This window comes from Cyrtonyx montezumae, unplaced genomic scaffold (assembly GCF_038088225.1).
Source record: "Cyrtonyx montezumae isolate F1298 unplaced genomic scaffold, pur_monq_1.0 scaffold_2, whole genome shotgun sequence".
In the NCBI taxonomy this organism is placed as follows: Eukaryota; Metazoa; Chordata; class Aves; order Galliformes; family Odontophoridae; genus Cyrtonyx; species Cyrtonyx montezumae.
This window is the reverse complement of record NW_027071936.1, coordinates 2,332,208-2,357,409: the sequence shown is the minus strand read 5'-3', so window position 1 is coordinate 2,357,409 and position 25,202 is coordinate 2,332,208. Positions and strand designations below refer to the sequence as shown.

The window sequence follows — 25,202 nt, the reverse complement described above, 5'->3', positions numbered from 1 at the left end:
TACTCCTATGTCAACTTCAGTATATTCAGTACTTAGAATACAGAACTGAATATGAAAAAATGGAACCAAACTCGTCTACAAAGAGATGAGCTCTCAACTAGTTACTACTGTTTAGGTAAGAGACCCTTAGAATATAATTGGCAGTTTTTATGAAAATATGTACCCAGTCTTCACAATGTGTTAAAAAAGGAAACTATTAGGCAGAGTATGACTACTAAATCCATGATGACTTTTATTTTTTGCTTTTATTTTGCTTTTATTGCTTCACTCTGGGGAAAATAAATAAATAAATACAGTAAAATCTTAGGAAGAAAAAAACATCGTAAGAACAATCAAACAAGCAGTGACTTCTTCACACAAGTAGTTATTAAATGAAAAATTTCAGAATGGAAAAGAGATGACTACAAAATTTAGTCAGGAGATTTAAAAAAAATCTCAGGATATAAAAAACTGAGAATACAGAATAATTGTTCACTGTATTTTATCATACATTACAAACTAAAAAGAAAGGATGCACAGCATTCAAAATCCTAGTTATTCTAGCATGTAATTCTGTAACAATGATGTACATGTTAATATCACATGGTTCCAAAAAGCAATCAAATTTATGAGCAAAGCATTTGTCAAGAGCCATTAGAGACAATCAGTCTCTAAGACAATAATCATTAGAGATAAGGAAATATATTACAAGAATCTTAATACCCTCCTTCTTTTGTAATCTTCCCTAAGGAAAGTAAGAGTCAAGATGCTGGACTACATAGATCTTTGTTGTAACTCAGAGTTGTTTTTATGTATACTTTGTTACTCAAATACATGTTTGAGAAGCATTTCGTAAGCACAAACAAAGCATTAATCTTTTTTTAAGCACCAAGTACTCCTTAAATATAGTGTTCAGCAAATTGTAAAGCACTATAACTATTCCCACCAAGAAATATATCTCCACCATATGTCCAGGTTGAGAAGAATTATAATCACAAAGCTAAATAATTTTTTTTTTTAATGTCAATTTCCCCCATCACTTATTCATGGCTGAGTGGTAATCAGATGAATTGTGTGGATTACTTCCATCTTAGACACTTTCCCAGCTCATAAAGTAAATAAGTATATAAAGAAGGCTTTTGTGTCTCCCTCAACCCACATACGTCTTCACAACTACACATCTTTGCACTACATCTTATGCAGTTTTGCAATCTGCATACCTCCACTTGTAGCTTCATTGCCTTTGTGTGGTGTCTTCTTTTCCACTATGGCAAAAATCGCACTTCCCATATAAATATTTGCTAACCTACTTAACATGCCATTTGATAAACCTGAGAACACAACTTAGAAAAGTAGCTTCAGAATCTACTGACAAATTCATTCTCTGAACAACGTAAGCACAATATTTTTTGTGCTTCCTTATTTCCTTTGGTAGAAAATCTCTTTTTTTTTTTTAATTTTTAAAGTATCTAAAACAGATTTGGATAATTGTACGTTCATTTTAAACCTGGATATGAAATATTTACCAGTCAAACAACTAAATAAATCCTCCCAGCAATCACAGGCAGCAGAGTTGATGTGATATATAATTTCATCATATACTCACAACTTATGTGTTCCCAAGTGCTCCGACTGAATTCTGCTCACACGCATCTCTTTAATCAATACATAATTATTATCTAAAATTATGAGATGCATGTTTCTGAGAAGTTTAAAAGATAGAAGTGATGCAAGAAGCATCGTAGTTTAGAATACAATTATCTGAGGTGAAAAAACAAAGTTTGGCAGAACTTTCTTCCACTACTATCCCAGTCATACCAACCAGTATAATATTTACATGGAGTTAAACAATTTAAATTATAGGGTACCATATTCCTTCCTCTACACACTTCCAAATTGTTTTACTTCTTAGCAGTGACAGCAACAGCTAAAGAAAGCTACTTATAAAACCTTGACAGTTGTGATATATCACACTAGATGCTCAAAGACTGAGGATTATTGAAATCAAATAAATGTAAGTAATGTTGTTGGGTTTTTTTTGCATACGTGTATGCATGTCTTCACACAGACTGAATAATACATAATTCATTTTACCTTTCATAACTTGAAATGATACAAAAATTGCATTTACCTTCATTTAATATAAGAATTCAGAAAATGAAGTTATCAGCAAGTCAGGTAACAGTCTAAAATAAAAAACACCCTTTTATCCAAACGTTTTATAAATGCACTAGAAAATGTGTACTAGCGACTGCTTTAGAGTAGATTACCAAAATTATTAGATATTTTAGAGAGAAAAATCATTTTCCTTATGGCAAATGTTTTTAGATTACAATGTCAAACACACAGAAATAAAATGTGTAAAAGAGAACGTATAAGGATTTTTTAAAATGAAATATTCCAACTAGGTAGGTGATAAACCCATTCATTACAAATAAAAAGGCTCTTTTTTGATTTGCTCTTTTCATCTGTTTTCATTTATTCTTTTTTTCTTTTTTTTGAGTCTCAAAATATTTTTTGTTACATTACAAGACAAAAACAAACAAACAAGCCACCTAACCTAGGCTGAAAACAGAAATAATGCATTTGTCATATTTAACTAACACTGAATTACCTTATCCTTTCTAACCTTTGTAGCTTTCCACCTTTGGAATGAGCCAAGCATTGAATACTTACTAGAGATAGTCTTCTCCTTTTCCCTTACCCTCAAAGTATTCAGGAATGCTAAACTGAAGCTTGCAGGGAGCTTAAAATAACACTAAGCAGCTCAAAAATATTAAATTGATCCTTGGACAGAAAAGCAATATATTTAATTCAATAATCACCTGAAATACTTGAATTATATTAGTGTTTAAAAGGATCTCTTTCTGATGTCTTGAGATCCAATTTCTCTTTCAAATATTTTTTTCCATTTCTTAAGCACAATTGAGAAATGAACTCAGATTCTTATAGTAATAAAGTAAATCCACCTCAAGATTTCTGATTAGTAGTATTTCTGATAGGTCTTTAAAGGAAACCAGCATTTGAACAACTGCTAAGCATTGTTAATTTAATTTTAGTAAATGGATTTAAGGTTTTCATATTCAGTGCTAGGTATAAAATAAAGCAAGTATCTCATGCACATGCCTGAGATTCTTAACAGAATTTCATCTTTTAAAATTTCAATTTCTATTGATGGTTTTTTGCTTGATTTAAAGAGATGATGTCACTATGCTGACTCCTCAGCAACTTAAATATGATTCCATTTCTACTCAAAGGAAATATAATGTGTATGTAGATTTTAGACTATGATAATGTTAAATTATTTAAGCATTTTTGTTTAAATGAGTATTTATTGTTGACTAGCAGTACTATAGCTCTAGGCTGAAACTAACTCCAAATATGAAATCCAGACAAAGAAGTGATTTTCTAGGTGCAAAAAAAAAATCAAAAACAGTTCAATGGCCATTGAGGTTTCTTACTAAATAATATTTTATGAGTATTAATATTCGTATAGTTCCAGAAGTATAATTCTCTTGGGAAAAAGATATTTAATGCTCTTGTTTGTGGATTAGCTAGTGATCACCTCCTTTATTCCTGTCATTACCCCTTGTGGATATACTCTGGAAACATTTTCTCTCCCCTATACCTTTGCGCCTGTATTGGAATAAGACTGATTCCCTTAAAACCCTTAGTAAAAATAACTCATTATAAAGTTATTATTTTAAAAGTGACTTGAAATGTGAACCATCTAGATGAAGGTGTTTGTGAATGCTGGAACGTCAATAATAAAACAATCTTACAGGTATGCTGACTTGCAAAAATGAAAACATGTCTTAATTAGCAACATAAAGCTATCAGCTACAACAAAACTGAAGTTCACCATGAATAGCTATTGACAGCTAAATTTACAGATAAATTACTCTTATTATTACAGTGTGGTCATGCATAACTCAATTAGAATTCCATTTCTATCCATCTAAATTTATGAACACTAAAATAAGTGTCAAAATGAGCTCATTCTATTATTCTTATCTCTCCTAAACACACACAACTATTTTGTGGCCTAGGAGAGGCATTAACAGGACTACATGAAATTACAAGCATCATACACAATCAAAGCCTCATGTCAAATATCTGATCATGCAATATCTTGATAAAATCTTTTCTTTCCATATCCAGAAGAAAAGCAACATGCAGGCAAACTTTTTAAAAGAAAAAAATATTATTATTTTTTTAAATATATTTTAACTACATAATACCATCACATATAAACCAATGTTTAGTATGTATGCTATAAAATTAAGTTTATTCCTACACTCATCTAGAGCTGAACGGGAACTACTGCACCAAAATTGTAGTATTTCCCAGAGGACTTTTATGTGACCAAACAGCAACATTTAAAGGATAAAGTAATTGTAAAAGACCTTCTAAATAATAGACATTTTTTGATTATTTGGGTATCAAAACAAATTGATTATGATTTCGTATCACGTGAGACATTTCAGGCATACTACTTCAAATGATGAAGCATTTTATGCCTTAAAAATGCACTTGACTGAAATCATGAGCTTTAAATCCTGCCCACTCTACGCGAGAGGTTGCATTCTTTTTCAGCTGATAATCTCTCTACACTGAAAATACATGTAGCACAGGTAGGAATTTAAGATTCAATAGCTTCTACTCAGTAGGTTGTAAATCTGTATTGTCAGAGGTTAGTGCTGAAATATAATTCTCTCCAGAACAATCTGACATACTTTATTTGTTGCCAAATGGGAATTAATGATAGCAGGAGACAGGTCCACATAAACTCCTTCTTCTGCTATTTGTTAGCCAGCTTTATTGTTGAGGACTCATCATAGTTTGGCTTTGACTCAAATTTCACATTAAATATTTCTGACATAATACTAAAATGAGTGGAAATAGAAATCTAGTAGGTATTTTCTGGGTAAGACTTTGTGGACTTGAAGATATAGATGAAGTGATGAGTGACATGGTTTAGTGAACACGGTGCTGAAGGACTGATAATTGAACTGGATGACTTATACATCTTTTCCATTCTACCTGAATCTCCTCTGGTGCAACTTGAGGCCATTCCCTCTAGTCCTATTGCTCGTTACATGGGAGAAAAGGCTGACTCCCACCTCGCCACAAGCTCCCTTCAGGTAGTTGTAGAGATAAGCAATAAGGTCTTCCCCTAAGCCTCCTCTTTTCCAGATTTTAATTTCACGGCTCCTTTTTGGAGCATAAGATAACAAAAATAGTTTTAATCTAAAAGATTTTGTCAAACAACACTTTTCTTCATTTTATGCAGATGATGAGTTGTTAGAACATTTAGTTCTATTATTACAAAGGACCAACAAAAAACACTTATAAACTTGTAATTTATATTCACTGCATACAATCAGTTCTATTCATACATATCTAAATCACCATCATTCTTTCTACTGCAATCACAGAAGTGCCAACATATACATCTGCACTCTGCTGAGTGATCAAACAGAATAATTTATAGCTATTTACTTACTTCTAATATCCCTTGAGATTTTGTAAGCCACTATGAAGGCCACCTGAAGAACCTGCTTTGAAATTTCATTTTATAAGGTACTGTAAATGGGAAAAATATCATTTATTTTAGAAAAGAGCAACAAAAGATAGGGAGATGGAGTGTGCAGCAAACATAGTATCTTAATAACATAGCGGACATCACATAAAGACGGATCCTTGAAAAATATCATAAATTTATCAGCTGAGTTTTATTTTACAGAAGAAAAAACTTTCAAGAATCTTTATCCTCCACTTCTACCTTCTGTTTGGCTTTAGCATCTTATGTTTTCAGACACTCTCCCCCTTTCAGACAAAGTTAAATACATATTGCTGAGTAAAACCTCATTCCCTCATATAAAATCCTTTAGTTTAGAACTGTGTGGTGAAGGAAAACAAACCAGTGAAACAAAATGGAGCTGAATCACTGTCAGAACAGAATTTTACATTGAGCAGCTGGGGCAGTAGAGGACTGACCATTATGTTCAGGATTAATCCCTTCAGTCCCATGTTGGAAGACTAAACTTCCATGTCAGAAGATCTAAACTTTCCATTTTGTTTTATTCTAATGGAAATAATTATTCAGCACCTTTCCATATGCACTACTGATGTAGTGGAAGGTTTTAGATCTAGTAAACATATCTACTGGGTATGTGCCATGCTACCAAAAAAAAAGCTCATTATACATGTGAAAGCAGCTGATATCACTAAAACCATATCACTAAAACCAGGCTTGCTTGCCTGTAAAACAGTACACAAGCCAGTAAGCACCTTCAGATTCTCATAACATTTTGCAAACAGACTTCAGAGCATTCTTCAAAAGCGTTCACCCTCTCAAGCATTTTCCTTCTTTGTTACTGCTTCAACATCTCATCTTCTGAAGGAGAGAAAGGAATTTTTATACCATTGCTTATATTTTAACCTTAAGTTATCCTGCTTATCTCTTTTTCCAGTTTTGCAAACAAAAATAATTCAAAGGATATATGCAATTATACATATACAACACATATATGTATATACCATATAAAAATGTGTATACATATATATTTAAATGACGTTAACACATTTACAACAGTCATTGATTTATTTTGCCCTTAAGATGAGTTTCCACCAGAAGAGAAAAAAATAGACTTCCTGTTGCCTGTGGCTCTTGATAAAACAGTAAAATTTACAGCCATGTTTGATTCTAAATTTACAATCTTCGTATGACAGTCACATTTCTAATTAAGTATATCAATGAAAAAAAATTTCTCACCTGCAAGTGCTAGTGCAGCAGTACTGATAATAAAGCCCATAGCATCCATATTTAAATAAACTGAAATTGCCTAATCCTTTAAAAAAAGAAAAAACTTTGAGAGCAAGCTGTTTACCATAATAGTGACAATGCCTTTTAATTTTGCCCATCTGGACTCAACGACCAAAATCCTATTGAAGCGTTTTTAAATACCAGTTAAAATCACAGCTAGAAGTGGTGCATGGTAAATGAAAGAAATGTGCATGGTAAAAAGAAAGGTATGCTTGATTATAACCATCACCTTTACAGGCTCAGGCTGAAGACACAAATATCCTCGTGTCTACTTTCAGCTCATTTTCAGCTTTCTGAATTTCCTGATTCTTTTGCATAGTATTCACCTGCTCAAGGTAGAGAAGGTTGTTCAAAAATCTGTACTTAGAAATGAGTTCTTTAGTCTTCACCACATTCAAATACATGCCTTAAAATTACATTTTATTACTTATGGTTTTTTTCATATTTTAGTTGCTTTAGCTACAGGCTGGCTTCTAAAGCATCCTTGAGAAGTGATTTAGAAATTACCACAAACTGTGGGGCTATGACTGATATCCCACCTCCTCCACAATCCAGTGCTTTTATTTCTGTGCCCATTTAACTGTCTTATACTAGAGACTGGAACCACTTTCCTTCTTTCTCTTTCTTCCGTTCCCTTTTCTTACCTAAATAAGTAACTCATCAGTTATAAAGATGGGAAAAAAATATTAAAACAAGGAAAAGAACACCTGAATTCTCCATTGAATTTTTGTATAGGATCCACTTCTTAATTTTAATGAACCCAAATTTTCTTTACTGCTCTTCACCATAAATATCCATAACTCTTTCACCAGCTGTTAGGCAGACAACCTTTAGCAAGAATGAGGTGTCCAATAGCTCTCAAATCTATCACATTACTACTAAGAGATACAGAGAGAAATCCACTGGAAGTATCAGATACTACACTGAGATTGGCATTAAAAAATAGATATAAAATTCAGAGATGAAAAATGAAAAAATAGAGATACATGCATTATCAGCTCACTGGACAAAGAACTGTGGTACAGGTTAAAAAAAGTAATGGATCTAGTATTTTCAGTTTAGAGTAACAGATGTATTTTAAACTTATTTAAAAAAAAAAAAAAAGACTCAAAGATTATTCCCTGCCAATACTATTGCTCAGTCAAGATTGCTATCATGATATAGTATTGAAAAGTATTTTAAAAGTACTTCTTATTTTGATTACTTGGATTTCTTCTATATATTTAAAAACAATCAGAGGTGGTCAAAAATCATCACACAGTGAAAAATAATAATTTCACAATCATAATACATGCTACCATAATGCCATATTATTTTAGGATACAAAACTGAAACAGTAAAATACCCAAAGAGAATCCTGAAGAATAAACAGTTTTTGTTTGGAATAAATCTATTCTGCCTTCATACTTTATTAAAGAGTTTAATTCTTAGCTTGATTTTAACTTAGGAGGTACTTCAATGAAGGAAAATGTGATGGGAGTGCATCTTCATGAATTCAGCACCCAGTCCATATTGATCCTTTGTATTCATAAATATGGAAATTGCCATTGCTAGTAGCAGGTCACGTCACACACCTCTGGACTGGAGCTTTTCTGACCACTTAGAGCTTGTCTTGGCTTATGTGGTGTGCTTGGTTTCAGCTTGTTTTGCAGTAAGAGTTGTAGTCCAATGATCAGAAGGCTGTCATTTAATTTCAGTTTTGTTTCACTTGGTATATTTTCACAGCAATATGTAATTTTTTGTTAATGTAGATTAGAAGGACTAAATCCAAGGTCTCTGAAGACCAAATGCAGTGGAACTAGAGCTATTTTTTTCTTTTCTTGAAAGAGCACTCTTCATGCCATAATTACAGCCATTAAAGGTATTTCACATTCCTGTGGCTGTTGAGCACACAATGGACTGGAAGTTTTTTGAGCTTTTATTTTTAAAAAACATAATGAATATGCACCTTTTACAAAAGAATGAATATCAGACTAGAAATCATCCCATTTTTTTCTACTCTTCAATACCATTTTGATCCATATCCCAGTGTGTAGGGTGATACCCTGAAAGAATAGTACCCACACAAAATTATTAAGGTGGATGGTATATTTTTGTATGGTTATTCAGGTGGTATAAAGACAAATATTTAGTATATTAGGAAAGGCTTGCCTGTCACTGGCTGTCAAGGCTTGCCTGGAACTCCACAGGGAAGGGATCTCCCACAAGAGATGCTTCCCCAGTGGTGGTCAGCCCTTAAATGGGGTCTAGGAGAGGTGGGGCCAGACTCCACCCCTCCTGGTCCCACAGGTGAATTGTCTTCACCTGTGCTCCTGCAGCTGATGCAGTGTTCACCTCAGGTGATCCAATGAGTGGTTCAGGCCATGATTCAACAGTTCCCATACACAGTGATATCAATACGTTAAGATGTTCATATATACTATAAACCTTCATCCCAGACACCTTTGGCATTCAGAGAACAAGCACCCAGAAAAAGCATATTATAAATCCGTACATCCCTCTGAATCCTAAAGCACCAATTAAGGCAGTACATTTGTTGCTGGGTTTATCACAACTGGTTTTACCAGCACTCAATAAGAAAGGGTGCAGGGAAACTTTTTCACTTCTATAACAATGTCCAGACTGCACATGTGCAAGTGAAAACACAACAAAGATTTTTTTAATGCATGTTGGCAATAAGGAATGTTATATACAGATTCTCCATTACCAAAATCCCTCAGAAATATGGACACTAATGGATCTCTTAGTGATTTCCATTCAAGAGTTCTCTATAATATCATGACTGCTAAATTACACCTGTTGCTTAAAAACAGTGACTTGATGTATAAAAATCTTAAAAAGAATAAAAATTAAAAAGCCATTTTAGGAAGACAAAGCAAGAGATGGGAAGTAAAACCAAAAGAAGAACAGGCTAATCATGGTACTTACGAAAAGCTCTATAGAATTCTTCCAGACCTAGGTGCTTGTCACTATTATAATCATCGTATTTCAGCAAATCGAACAGAGAGCAGTCAGACAGATCCTTGCCAAGCTCATCCCGTTTTATTACCTGACAAGAAAATTATAACCATGAAATTACATTTGGGCTCTTAGAGTTCTCTGGTATAATTAATTGTTTCTAATAATCACTTAATAGATCATTTTAAGGTTGCTTTGAGGCAAAGAACTGAAACTGTGTGAAGTCAGGGGTTCTCTACTTTGTAATTACTTATCACAGTTTTAAAGTTTATATCTTTAAAACAGACTTTCTGAGATTAATAAAAAAATTCATAATATATGGAAAATATAAATAATCTAGCTAGTCAAAAGCACAGAAAGTATGATTGATAAATCTGATCTTACTTGTTCATATTTATGAATGGTGATTCAGAAATGTTTGAGTATCCATTATAAGATGGTTTCCCAAGAATACACAACTTTTCTCAGCAATTCTCGACCACAAAAAAAGCCAACAATTAGGACACTTTCAAAATTAACTAAAATAAAAACTGATTGTCCTACTAATTTTATCAGCTTCTTAGAGGCTTTTGTAAAGCCTATAATCTTCCCAAGGTCCTGTTAACAAAGTAGTTGACCTGAAAAGACCATTGTTTCATTATGGGTGCACATCCACTTTGTCAACAGTTGGTAATTAATAGCTACTAGATTTTCACTCAAATGAACTTCTCCATGAGAAGCGTCCTTTAATTTGTGCACCACTTATGTTTAAAGTCCTGGACATCATCCAAGGTATTTAAGATGTTTGTATGTGCAAATATTCAGACTTTTCATTTTAGATGGCACATGTACGGAAGCATTTTCATATCTGAAAGAACCAAACATAATACAACTCTTCTAATCATCTATTGGCTGCACAGTTTCGTACCAGACAAAGAAAAATGAAAGCAAATACAGTTCATTCATTTGTAAAATAATTACTTCTCCTGTCCTCTACCTGTTTCCCAATATGACTAGAAAACTATTACACATGCATTATATGATAGCTAATGAAAAATCAAGTGATACAGAGGCTTTTGTGTTCCAGTTGTTCTGCAAAGGAATCAGCACGAACAGAAAATAATGGATTCAGTTATTATTCATGTAAATACAAAATGTCTAAGTGTATAAAAGAGAACAATAGAAGTGTTACAGAGGAGAGAAAGGACAAATGTTTTCCTCACAGAAGTTATTTTCTGTATGCTAACATAAACACATTATAAAAAGATAATAACATTGTCAGCACGTTAGGAATTGCAAAAACCATTCACAAAGATAAGAAAAACTAACACAAAGCAACACTTAATTATTGTTAATTAAAGAGGCAAACTATGCTACCTGAACATTAGTTCTAGCTACTCCTCACGCTTTAAAATCCTGTTTATTAGGTTTACAATAAACTGAATGAATAAAAATGAAATTGTCTAGATCTTAAGGAGGTACAACATAGCTTAGAAAAAAATCAATAACTTTAGTCTTACTTCTGTAACTACAAAAGACTTAAGTTTTCAACGCATACGGTTGTATCTTTACTTGTAAATGAAATCTCTGAGCTTTCAAGCAATGAAACATTATTAAAATCACAACTGAGTCACAGAAATGCAACACTTAGGGGGTGAGAAACACTGTTGCTTTGCTTGTTTTTAATAAAACCTGGTCTAAAATTGGTTAAGACACTGTTTCCAGTAGCACAAAGATTTAACATCACGCATACAGTGAGGCAATAAAACAGTTCTGTATTTTAAGGTATATATTATCAGATTCCATCTTTTGAGCTGAAATCCATCATGATGCTTGTTATCTAAGGAATGTTCAATTTTATTTTAAAAATAGCAACTGTCATTATTAATTTACAAAGATTTAGTCCAAATCACTTTGATATTTCCAAGATTGATACCGTGGATACCTACAATTTCTCTGGCATTAAACTCTTGTCTTTAGCAAGCTCAACATTTAATTACAGATATGAGATTCAGTGCTTGTTTATAGATGCAGTATACTTAGGGCTTCTTTGGAAATTTCACTCAGTTTCAATCAATATGCCAAACTCCCCAATAGGGAGGACATGTTTTAGAAAGTAAGAAGTGATTTCGTATCATGATTAATTAACTGTGATTTGCTGTTCCAACTGTTGCAGATCTACCCATTTCCAGACTCCACACGCAATTGGATTGCACTGCTTAATTCTCTAACAGAAAAACTCATCTTCGTGGAGTTTTGTTTGCTTTTTCCCCTTCTATCACAAAAGATACAAGCCAGAACAGGCGTTAGGGCGTGAGGATCTGGATTTTGAAAGAGGAAACCAGAATTACATGTTTTAATAGAAAAATGAAGTTAGATCAGATCGAGTGCCTTGTGAAACTATAACCTGTGTAAGACCTTAGTAGAGTAAGGCTGACTTCTTACCAACTTATAAGCAAACAGAAAACATCAGTATTGAGTGTTTTAAAATCAGCAGGATCAAACTGAATGTTCTCAGGAGCCCTTAACTCACCAAATTCATCTTGCTGAAAGAACCTTTTAACAGACATTTACTGATCAGTGGAACTCCTTACGGTGGGATATATTATGACAGCACACAAAAAAATTCAGCTCAAGAAATAAACAGTGGGACCCACAACTGAAGAACTGAAGACTGAATATATTTTGTACTGCTTTATGCTGACGCAACTGTTTTTTCGAACACCAGCTTCTAAGAAATACAGCCTGTCAGACAAACCCACTTTCATTTTCTTTTACTTATGATAGGGATTTAATTTGCAAAGGTACACAGATAAGCATAATAACTTCTTGAATTAATTTCAATTTCACACAGTATCATTACAAGAAAACAAAACCTAACCAACCTATGCAGTGTCAATAAGGTATGCAATAAATAAATTTATCTGTAAACTCAACTTTTTTTTTTAATAGGTATCAATAAGTCATTCAATGGTACCTTGGGGGTCATGTGACTCATCTTGTCTATTTTGATCTTTTAAAAATGAATACAAAAAATGAATTGGGAGATAGCATGTACGGGTGAGGTGAATAGTAAAGCAGAGAAGGATAGGACAACATATGGAATGAAATGGATTACATGGTCAGATGTTATCAAAAAAGGATCTCTGGTTTCACAGAGACAAACGTAAGGTAATTAATCCAAAAACAAGAATCCAGATCGTACCCAAATGAGAATAAAATACATCCCAGAAAGCATTTTATCTGAAAAAATGGCAGGATTTGCTGTGGATAAGACAGTCTCAACCTCCAGGATCACCCTGAACCCTAAAGCAAGCAGTAGCAATATGATCTTTGGAAATGTAAAAACGTAACTGGAGGTAGGAAAAGCAATTTTTTACTTCTTTCTACTGAAATGTCAAAATTTGTGTTAAAACTGTCAGATTTCCCTTACACATATTATATTTACTGTTGAGAAGCTAAACGTTCGACTTTTCAAGTTAGAAGTGATCAAAAAAAAAAAGTAACGTTAAACCTACTGAAATGCTTTACATTAATAGAGCAACAGCAAAAAAACATAGATATTGATTTGTATGGGATTTTTGGGGGGGTAATTTATTTATTTATTTCCATTATTTTTAAAGGAATACTAGCAGTTGACTGTAGTATCAGTTCTATAGGTACTTTAATGGGGAAATTATAGATGCTCCACTTGACAAAGTCTATAGGGCAAGAAAAAAGAGTAACATCTTCATATACACATACACACACACACAATAATAACCTACCAGGGCAATTAACCTTAAATCCTTGGACCTATAAATTCTCCTTGACATTTTCAACATAGAATGAATGAGGTCGCTCAAAATACATTAACCTAGTAAACAGAAGAAATGTACTCAAGCCTTCAAAGTTACAGATGTTACTTCATAAGTAAGGATGTTAATATATTTCACTGATGGGAAGGATAAAAGGTTTATTGTTCTAAAATGATCATTCTAGAACAAAAAACATCTGGGACAAAACTGAGGAAACACAGAGGGTGTTTCCAGTGTTCTTCTCCATACCTCAGCAGTACATACCCTTTCCCTGTTAAATCTAATTTAAAACCCTGATAATGAGTCCCACGAGCTTGCTGCCTAATGTATTCTTGCTCCTGATGGTCAGTTGCATCCCATCCCACATCGGCCTTCCCAGTTTGTCAAAGATGTTTCCTAGACCATAGGAACCAAAGCCCTGAGCACCATCCACATAACTATTCCATCAACTGGTCTGTTCTCCTGCCTGGATCCCAGCCTCCAGCTGGGAGGACTGAGAATACAACCTGCACTCCCATTCCCCCAAACATTCTCCCAAGTGATGTAAAGTCTTCCTTGATATTCTTGAGTTTCCTAGGCACAGACTCGTGTGAGCCAGCTAGAAAGACCAGGAGTAGATAGTAATCCTCTGGCTTTAGTCCTAGCCAGTATCCTCTTCCCCAATACAGACCCCTGGAAGGAAGCAAATCCCTCTAGTGGGACTATCTAGGCAGCAGGATAAATGCAAATATAGATAACCAGACCCACCAACAACTTTTAGATTAATTTAAATTCTTTCAATGAACATTGTTAAAGCACAAACCAAATAAAAATAACCATGTAAAAATTCACCTTCACAGAACCATTGCAATCTACTAAAAAATCCTGCAGATATGCTGCATTTACAGATAGATTTTGTGGAGGAAAATATTCTGCCCAATTTATAGAATAGCTCTGGAAAGGTAGCTGGTATTTCTGAGCAGTACTTATTGTCAAAACAGAACGAGCTACAAGGTTAACTTAATAAGTTATTTCAATACCAAATGTTGCCAGTGTAGCACTTGGACATTAGAACGTGAAATGATTAAGGTCCAGGAGTGAGAGCAGTGAGATTACAAAAGCATTTACATGACCAGCAACAAGTTTATTTAACCTGAATGTAGCCTCACAATCCTATCATTTGTTTGTCTTTACTGCAGACTACCTTGCCTGACATTTACACTGTAAACTTTATACTGTACACATAGCAAGAACTATTTTTGAACTAGTTTTATATTAGATAACACAGCCACGAAATAATCCCACTCAGATGCCAGAATTGTCCAAACAAAAGGAAATAATATTCTGCAACTTCAGTGTGCATTGCTATGATACACAATGCTTTAAACTTTTTCAGACTTGAAACGGCTTTTTTTTTTTCCTATAGCAATAAGAAAAATATTTTCAATAATGTCTTAAAACAGTTACAAGTGCAGAAAAGTAGTACTGATCTCAATTTAGTAGTAGTAATGATCGCAATTTGGTACTGGGTGTAATAAAAATAGCATTCACGTGGCTGAACTCAGAAGAATATGTGTCAAGTTTTCAACAATTAAAAATAATGCTGTGAAAACCGGTGTACTTCATCTGAAGATCCTACTCCAAGTCTTTGTAGTTTGATTTCTTGTTTTGAATCTTTCTTCAGATCTGAGTTGTATGCTGGGTTCTCCACAATTATGCAGACTAAAAACTCCATCAGACAAAGGCTTAAATTTACAGTCACTGAGATCATACAAGAGCGGGTGCTTAACTGCCAAACTACACACAATTCTGCGTGTAAGATGATTTAGTGTTCCCTACTTTGCCTTAGATAAGGGAGACAAACATTCTGAGATGAAGCTTCTACTAGCATGAAGACTTTAAGAGAAATATATATCATTATTTATCTTCTCTATTCAAACTGACTAAAGAGGTAACATGGTTACTCTTCAAGTCTTGTCAAAAGAAAACAAACCAAACAATATTAACAGTAATTTCATTTTATCATTATTCTTTGGACCAGATAATTATATGTTCTGCTATGAATTTCAACAAAAAGCTTCATGACTGGAGTTAAAGGCATGACAGTAATGGCAGCTATAAATTAGCACTTAAAAATCATTTCTACAAAAGAAGTATATTGAAAAAATATATATATTATTGGAAATAATGCAAAGCATGGTTGCAAATATAATCATGGAAGATTTTATTTTTTTTTTAAGAAATATAAGAGAAGGTGTGCAGACAGAGCAATTAAATTTTTGTATATTCATAAACACTCAGAAACTGCAAACCAGTTTTGCTATTGACCTTCAGTACTATGATGGCTACTCAGAAAATGATACCCCTTATTTTATTACGTTGGCCCATGAAGTCAGAGGTGGATGTTACTGATATAGCAGAATAGGTTAAACCTTCCCAGCAATATTCTGTTACATGTTGTTGCTGTGTGACAAATGGCAGCAGAGGCCGACAAAATGGTATTTGATATAGAATTGCATATAACAGAAAGGTGTGTCATTGTGTACCCTGTCCCAAATACAGCATTTGAACCAAGCACCCTGTTATGATTTGTAATGCAGCCTCCATTCAGGAAAACTGACACAAATTTTGGGACTTCTCCTATATTTTTTAGTGTCTGCCCAGTATTTGGTGTTATCCAATTTGACAGGTTTTGACAGTTTCTCAGAGGTAGACTTCCTATAGTGTCCAGTCATTCAAAACATATTTGCCATGACAACATTCATCATAGAGTTAGCCCTCTTTGGGGGATTATAGCTAGAGCTGTCATGCCTACTGGTGCAACCATGATTGGTCTAAATTCTCAATTGGTTAATAAAGCTTGCTGACTAGATACACAGTAAAAACTCAATTAGTAATACTGATTACTCTAAAATACTACTTTATATATCTATATTTTTTAAAACTCCTAAAATACATTTCAACTTCAAGATCACATGCAGTGGACAACAGAATATTTAACAGACAAAGCAACCTATAATAAATTCTGCCCTTCCTCGTGTACATTTAAAATACTTGAATACAAGTTTCTCAATAATTATCACTATTTCTGAATAGTTAACATTTTGCCAGAATACTTGAATGAAGTTTTTCACCTCAGAGCTATGCACGTAATTTCTAAGGTGAAAGCATCCTGAGACATAGAATTCCATGTGTCAAGACTAGACACTAGCTACTGTGCTAATGGAAACAAACTTAAATCTTACCTGAGACAATTCATTCGTGTCCACAAGTCCATTGCTGTCAGAATCAAAATAACGAAACATGTGATCCACAAGAAGCTTCCTCAAAGCAATTTTCTCACCAACATCTCTACCTTTAAACTGTGCAGCATATCTCTGATTTTGAAGATCCAATAACATATTTTTCACTTTGCTGTATTCAGTAGGTTTGCATTTATCTCCTGAAAAGGAAACACACAACACAAGCTTATTTTGAATTTGATTTCTTGGGAAAAGGGAAAAGTAAATTAAAAAATAAGGATAAAAGAAGAGAGTGTTAATGCCTTGTAACAGCATCAACAAGGTTGTCTTATGAGACAAGGAATTTGTTCTGCCGTATCTTTATATGCATCATTTCCTTATTTGGTTTTCAGCTAAACACCAAAAATAATCACACTTCTAGATAGACTGCATAGATAAAATCCTCTGTGAATCAAAGATAAGGAAAGTCTCTACAGTTTTAAGCCTGTACCTCTCACATTCAAGTCATTCAGAAGAGGAGGACCTAAAGATTTCATAAAATGTGACCTTTGGGAAAGCATTTTGTGTAAACATTCATAATATTGCAGTGCAATGTATGCAGTAAAAACTGAAAATGTGATAGGAAATTCTACATTCCAAAGAATGTATTTCACAATAACATTTGACTTCAGCAAGTAGAAATTGCACTTGATGGTTCATAAAGTAGCTTTAGCTTTTCATGTACAGGACAGATGAAAAGTGAACAAGAGAATTTGGATTTGCTAGGGGAAAAGAAACAACGTCTAGGGCAAGATCTTGTTTAGTATTTTCATTATCAACTCTTTCTACAAAGTGGAAATTGCTGCAATGAATGTCCTGCATACCTTCATTACAGTCAGTGATTACAGCTGCTATTTATTTTGAAATATAACGCAATTTACTCCTGGTATTCTATTGTATCAGATACTTTATATATTAAATTGAATATATAAACTATTTAGAAGGTTCTTTTTCTTTGAGATAACCTTCATAAAGATCAGATATGTAAAAGTGGACCAGTAAAACACAGTCACTGTGTACTGGTTGCAGAAAAGAAGATTGTTAGCTACTATCCGTTAACTACAAAATAACAGAAATATGCTGTGTTGATTAGCAAAGAAATTTATGTTCTAATTATTCTCTAGAAAAAAAAACAGTATCAAGGAGGAACAAGCATTTATTGCACAGAAATTGACTAAACTATTGTTTAGTTGTTTTTTGGAAACTAAAGATTACCACTTCAGTGCACTTAATATTATTTCAATGATGTGAGCCACCATCACCATTTCATTAGGTAGAGAAAGAAAAAGTTTCCACACGCTTCTCACAACCTTAGAGTGAAATTCAGATCTGAAAGTAGAGGCCTCCAAAATGGAAGTTAAATGGAAGATAGAAAAAGAAGTGGAAAATTAATAATAAAAGAAGTAATGCTTACCCCCCCAACCCAACTTGAAGATAATGAGTGATCAAGAATTGAAATAGTTTCTTGCATCTATGAAGACAACGATGTCAATGTTCACTAGAATACTAAAGATTCCTTTTTTACTCAGAACTTCATGGCAATGGAAAAAGTTTTACAGGCTGGATGGGTCTATAAGCAAACTGGTCTGCAGGAAGGTGTCCCTGCCCTTAGCAGGGAGTTGAAACTAGATGATCTTAAAGGTCCCTTCCAATCCAAATCGTTCTATGATTTTTCAACTGGCTGCAAACAAGGCGTATCCAGTTCACAAGGCAATTTCATGATTCTGTTAACCTATCTTCAGTAGATGATTATTTTCAACTCAACAACGGTGGCAAAGCCAACGTTCTTTATGAGGTTGCTTTGATCATGGCTGTAAGATAGCAGCTGTAATTTCACGGAGTTGTAGGGCTTGGAAGGGACCTCTAGAGATCATCGAGTCCAACCCCCCTGCCAAAGCAGCTTCCTAGACCAGGTTGCACAGGTGATTTGCCCTTCATGCATTCCCTTTCACTCATCAGATCAACCTGACTTAGAATTACACCCCCAGCCCTGATAGTCCACCAGCTTGCGGTGCGCTCATCATTGTTTTGCCTCTCTAAATTGTTAGTCTGACCCACATGGCACACATTGTCTATACTATGGAAGCAGTATTCTCTGATAGCTTTATCTAAATAGAACATCAAGGTCTCTGGATGCAGTCACACAGTTTGCATATAAGAGGAGTGATGCAAGCAATAATCAAGTATTTTAACTCACTGTCAACTTTCTACTAGTAAGTGCACAATAAAATATTTTTTTAGAGAAGTCTTGATTTATTTGGTGTGTGCGTGTTTATAATGAATAAAGGCTAAATAAATTAAGTTTTCTGTTCCTAAAGAACATGGTGTAAAGAGTAGCTATTTCAATATCTTGGGAGAATAAACAGATCTGGGTAAACAGGGCATGCTCTTCACCTGCCAGCTGGATGTTCACTTTTCCTGTTCTCCTGTCTTATTATATAGCTTGAGATTATCAAGCTTCTTGCAATATTTGAAGTAAAAAACGTGACACATCTAGCTATTTTAAATGAAAATGTATGTAGCTATTGCTTGCAAACACTAAGGAGAAACGAAAAGGAAAGTATTTACTGCTACTTAGATTACGTATTCTTAAATAAATGTAGCTAACTTACACTTTTCAAGAAGTGAACAATGTGCACCAATTCTACCTTGAAGTGTTGTTAGATTTAATCTTCTCACTGCCTACTTTATTTTTCATTCTATTTGTCAAAGTACTCTTATAATGGAGTTGTATTTAGAGCTAAACACCCATCTTTTATACTGCATTCTAACAGATTTTAGGCTGGTGACAATTTAACCTTCAGTTTTCGCTCTAAGCAAATTGCAGTGGTGCTAACAGGTGTACACAGGTATACTGCATTAAAACATTTTCATTTTATACGTAAATCAATGTGGTTTTTACGCCACAGGCTTCACAGATTTGAATATCAAGTCAAACATGACTAATGGATGCAACTGACAGGCAAGGGGATTAATGACACGCTGTCAACACAGTTGTTTAACAAATCACTCTCTTATCTCATTGTCATGTCCACCTTTTAATGTAATACTCAAGATATAATTGCAGTAGGTGTTTCAATTACAAGAATGAGGCTCTGTTGTACACAAGAGCACCCCCAGGCTGGAGTAGCAGCACAGGAAAGAAGTTGGAGTGCTGCACTATTTGTGTTTAACTCAATCAGCATAACCCACGAAATAGTTGTCTGAAAGGCACATAAAATGGCAAACAGGGATTAAGTATGACAACCTTGAAAGTGAGGAAAAGTAATTTATGCTTAATGTAATGGAAAAAGAAACGCACTGTAAATTGCATTATTCCCAGTACTGAAAAAGCCAAAGATGATATTTAACAAAACCAGAAAGGATGATTCACCGGGATACAAAATGAACTTCACCACAGCAGACTTCCAGTCTGTCAACACATATTCAGATTTATCTCAGTAATTATACTGCAAAACTTAGACAAACAAAATGCATCACAGTTTTATAGGTTCATAGGTTCATAAGGTTGGAAAGGACCTACAAGATCATCTAGTCCAACCATACTCCTATCACTATCCCTACCCAACTACTAAATCAGTAACTAAACTAAACTAAATTTAGTTCTCTTTATGGTTTTGAAAGAAAATCCTTAATATATATTCCTAAAGCTCATCTCCGCTAGACTGTGTCAGTTGATGCTAATTATCAAATTATCATTTCATTATCATCCTATTACTCATATAATAACTGACAATCTTAAATAACACAAAAACGTATAATGTTAAAAAGACTAAACTGCATAAATTTAAAGACTAAACTGTATCTATATGTGAAAGCAATCTACTCATTGAACATTCATAACTGAACTTCATAACTCAGTTCATTTTTCTGATACTACTTTTTTTGCTTCTTCATTTCTGAGCTGGGCTTGCCACACAAATAAGTGATTGATTTCTGAAGTCCTGGAGAACAGAAATGGTTTTTGTTTTGCTTTTCTTGTTCGCTTGCTTCATCTGTGGAAAAGACCGATTCCACTACACAGCAAAGTTTTGTAAAAAATAAAAAATAAAGTAAAAAAAATCACTGCTTTGATTTATTTTACAAGTTTCCTGTCTTCTCCTCTGGAATCTTAGAAGACGTAGAGGAACCCAAATGTAAAACACACACACTACAATCAGAATGCCAATCTCCTGTCCTACACCTTGTAATTTCTGAAACAGTGTTAGTCCTATGATTTACTTAATTTGAATTCCAAAACAGGAGAAAAGTGGAAATGTTTCTGGCTGTTAGATTTTTCTCCATTTGACACAGCAGCTGTGTATCTGTATCCTTGTTACCTAGGAAACAGCTGGAAATAAGAGATTGAGTCTTTGATAGTTTTCAACAATGATATTTGTCCATAATATGAAAAAAACGATATATTTGACAACTTATTTAATTTACCAGAGAATAAGATACATATCAAAACTAATAAGCTGTTTGTGAAAACTTAGCAATACAATACCATCACCATTCTTATTGTTAACAACAGAAAATTAAAGATTTAACTAAGGAAATAGTTTGGAGTCACTCCTTAAAGTCAAATTCAAAGCTCAAGGTTTTGCATTTCATAGCTTAGGGGAAAATTCTTGTGTAAAGAGAGAAGAAAGACTATAATTTAATAAATTATATGAAGTAAACCATCTGATTTCTGTTCCCAGTTATTCACCACTTTCACAGGTGAAGCAGGCATTTTAACCTCTCCTTGCTTTAGCATCTCCATCTACAAAGAATAATTCTCATTTCAAAGAGATATCAGGACTCATTAATATTCATGGAGTACCTTATCTGCACAAAAGAAGTTACCAGCTCCTGATAAACAATTGGATTCTTAAGTATTTTATGATTTTGAGCTAAAGTGTATCTATATAACACAGTTTCCTTAATGATGTTGAAATTTTGAAAGAAACTTGAGCTCTATCAGAAGAAACAGATAGTTTTTACTGGAGAATACTACACACAATCAACTTCAATTATTTCACAACTGATTTAAGCATAAATCACTTCATATTTTTTTTAATAGATATGCAGCAAGACTACTGTTAATATTCTACATGCATTTTGAACATAGTCTGAACAATCTAATCAGCCAAAATGCTTCACTGCACAATTACAAACAGCATTCCACGGAACAAAAGTAATAAATTAATCCAAAATATGATATTATACCATATCTATCCACAAACTTAGATGTATACAAGTTCATATACTCCTGTACGCAGGCTGAGGAAGTCACTACAGATACAGTCTGATCACAATTCAGTTTCAAACGTAACACGAGGAACAACAATTTGAAGGTCTTCATCCATTTAGCTCTTTTTCATGATGAAGTCACTATGAAGTATGAAAGTCACAGTCTTATTTCTATCTCTAACAAATAAAGGCACATTTTAACCCACCAAAATTACCTACGCTTGTCTGAAGGAAACTTCAGATTCAGAGAGCATTTCACAGTATTTTCCAGTATCACATTTCTTTAAAACAAACAAACAAAACAACCAAAAACTAGAGCTCAATGGTTTTCACCCTTATTCTTTACTCTCCCAACTTAAGATTTGGAAGTGCCCTTCAGGAGTGCTGGTCTCATTTACAGACTTGTGATCTATCATTCACAGTTTTAGGGGGATTACCCATAACATGTAATTTTTAATACAAATTTCCTGGATAAACATGGGTTAAAAAAAAGCCTTCAGTTTCACAAATAAAGTTCCACATGCAACATTAATAAGATAACCTGATTTTCCTCGTCCTTCCTAGGTTATTAAAGAAAACATGAGAGGGAAAAAAACCCATCATGATTCAAAGACAGACATTGCTAACTATGAAGACCGAGACAGAAGGCTAAATGCAGCATGCTGTTTTCCTCTCTAGTAGAGTTAACCTAACCATTGAAGTTAGTTTTTCTCCCACGGGGCTTAGACAAATTTTGCTTTGCTCTATTTATAGTGATACTATGAAAGCTACGAAACACCTAAGTTTACACTGGGAAGGACAACATAAAATCAAACATATTCCAAACCCAGGAGGGAAATAATGATGGGATGCAAGCTTAGCCACAAACCTATAGAGTTCTGCTTTTGTTTCTCAGACAGCTTGCATCAGAGATTGCTTAAAAAAAAAATAAATTTGATATAAATATGTTCATCTTTTTCAAATCACAATCTTCCCTTCTCCTAAATTCTTCTTGAAAATGAAGAATTCAGAAAAGCTAAAAAGACACTGCAGCTAGAGGGGATGGTTTTGTGTCTCCATTTCTATTTCTTCCCCTCAGTCACACATCCTGACAACTTTCTTTTTTTCAGCTTTAGCACACTTAGCTTTTAGTATTAAGATAATTTAGGAAGATCTTCAGATAGACTTCTACTATAGAAAAATTTATCGCATACATGGAATTACATAGTTATTTTTATTCTAATGAAGACTTCAAACAGCATCATCCCAATTTAAGTAATTCAGAAAAAGCTCAGAAACACAGACAAAATTTACCTTAAGATATTCTAGCATCTTTCTGACGTTTATATTATGCTCATCTTTCTATTTTTCCTCTATGTTCTAAGTTTGTGATCTTCTTCAAGAACAGTGCAGAGGAGATACAGTTATAAGGAGCATCCTAGTTATAAGAGTTATATTAGAAAGCTATATTAAAGGTATAAGAGCATCCTAGCAACATGGTCAGAAGTTCTTTCTCTGCAGCCTCAGCATCTTCTCATTTTATATTATTTTATATGGTGTTTGGGTTATTTTACTAGGTATGTTTCACTATGAGAACCTGCTTATTCTGTCTGGGAACAAGTTCAAGTTTGAAAACAGAGAAGTATTTCACCAGCTTCTGTTGAAGAAGAGGCTATAGTTTCTTAAGCGAAGATCATCCATATATACCACTGAGAGAACTTAAAAACATAAGACAAATTTTGGAAACAAGGAAAACCAGTTCAAACCAAGGCAAGATCAGGCAAGTCCTGGGACCCTACACTATCAGGAAAGTACAAAGAATTCTCCCTAGCTGTTGCAAACATCATGTTTTAAAGGGCTATTCTTTTTTGAGTTATGATTATAGTATAAGTTAGAGCAATTCAGAGAAAGCTGAGCTAAGAGGGAATCAAGGACACGAAGTCTGATGCAACTTGATTTAACTGGCCTACGAAGGAGACAAGTAATGTTCAAGAGGTTAAACCTGATAGTTGTTTTTTTTAATCTGTTCTCCAGTTTCTGTTCTTTCTTCAGAAACAGGGAAATACACTAGTTTAGCAATAAAGCAATGAAAACAAGATTCATAAATTGAAACTCAAACGAGTAAGGAAGTAATTTGCTTTTAAATCTACACCGGAGTGTTACCTTAACATACTGGTCTAGCACCAACATAAGCCTGTGATCAAGCTAATAAGCCATCAGTTTCATATATCACTTCCAGGTTGTTTCTCAGTACTAAAGCACAAGCTTGAATATGTGCTTTTAGGTTGGTTAGAAATAATTTCAAAAAACCTTCTATCAAAATCAGAAAGTTTGCAGACAGCTGAGACAAACGCTCAGCCCATTAATGTTTCTCTACGTCCAATTTCCTCATGTTTAAAAAACCCACTGACAAAGACTAAAAAGTCATGTAGGACAAGGCAGCTGTGTACTATGAAGATCTACACCAGTATTTCCCTTGGCCATACATGAAGGGTATTCAGTGTTGCCATGATGGCTGCTGGTATCTCATGACTCAATATTATTGCAAGGCAAGTCATAAGGTTGATGAGTCAAAGGTTAATTATTGTGACAAACATACATTGTTAATACCTGCAGTAAAGGATTCACACTAAAGATTTAGCATTCTTTTAATGATCCTTCAGCATCATACATGCTTGTACCTGAATTTTTGCTCATGCTAATACTTGTGTATGTCAACCCAAGAGAGAAGCGAAGCGTACATCAGCTCGGTGCAGGATTCTTTTTCAGTTGCAACATGTGTCTTGCAAAGTTGTGGGATATATACAAGAATATTTTGATGAGCCATCCCTAAATTAAATTTGGATCATGGCATCCTTTCACAGAGAGTCACATAAAAAGTTACCTAGGGAGGGCAGATCATTAAATTTTACTCTAGCTTCAGTACAAAGAAATAAATGTTTCAGGCAGTTTTCTCTGCATAATCACAAAAAGCTTGCTGACCTAGTATTGTTTCAAAGATGCTATTGCCTGTCCTGATGTACAGCCTTCTGACTTTATTCCTCATCTGTGGTTTGATACAGAAAGATGTTATTAAAAAGTTCAGCTCTTCAGCATTTCACCAATCGCAATTAAATTCTTTTTTTTTTTTGACTTGCTTTCCTTTTCTTTAAGCCTTCTTTTTGACATTGAACCTTCAGTAGATGTTATACATACTTAGATATACAT

The 25,202-nt window shown here is 34.0% G+C and overlaps 1 protein-coding gene across 1 annotated transcript in view; it reads right to left on the bottom strand.

Moving 5' to 3' along the window:
• Window positions 1–25,202, bottom strand: part of FSTL5 (follistatin like 5) — a 287,302-nt gene that overhangs the window by 142,116 nt on the left and 119,984 nt on the right. Inside the window, exons 5-6 of the mRNA XM_065736047.1 lie at window positions 16,767–16,963; window positions 9,737–9,857 (exon numbers count right to left, since the gene is read on the bottom strand). Of these exons, the coding sequence (XP_065592119.1) occupies window positions 9,737–9,857; window positions 16,767–16,963 (318 nt within the window). The remainder of the gene's footprint in view (window positions 1–9,736; window positions 9,858–16,766; window positions 16,964–25,202) is intronic.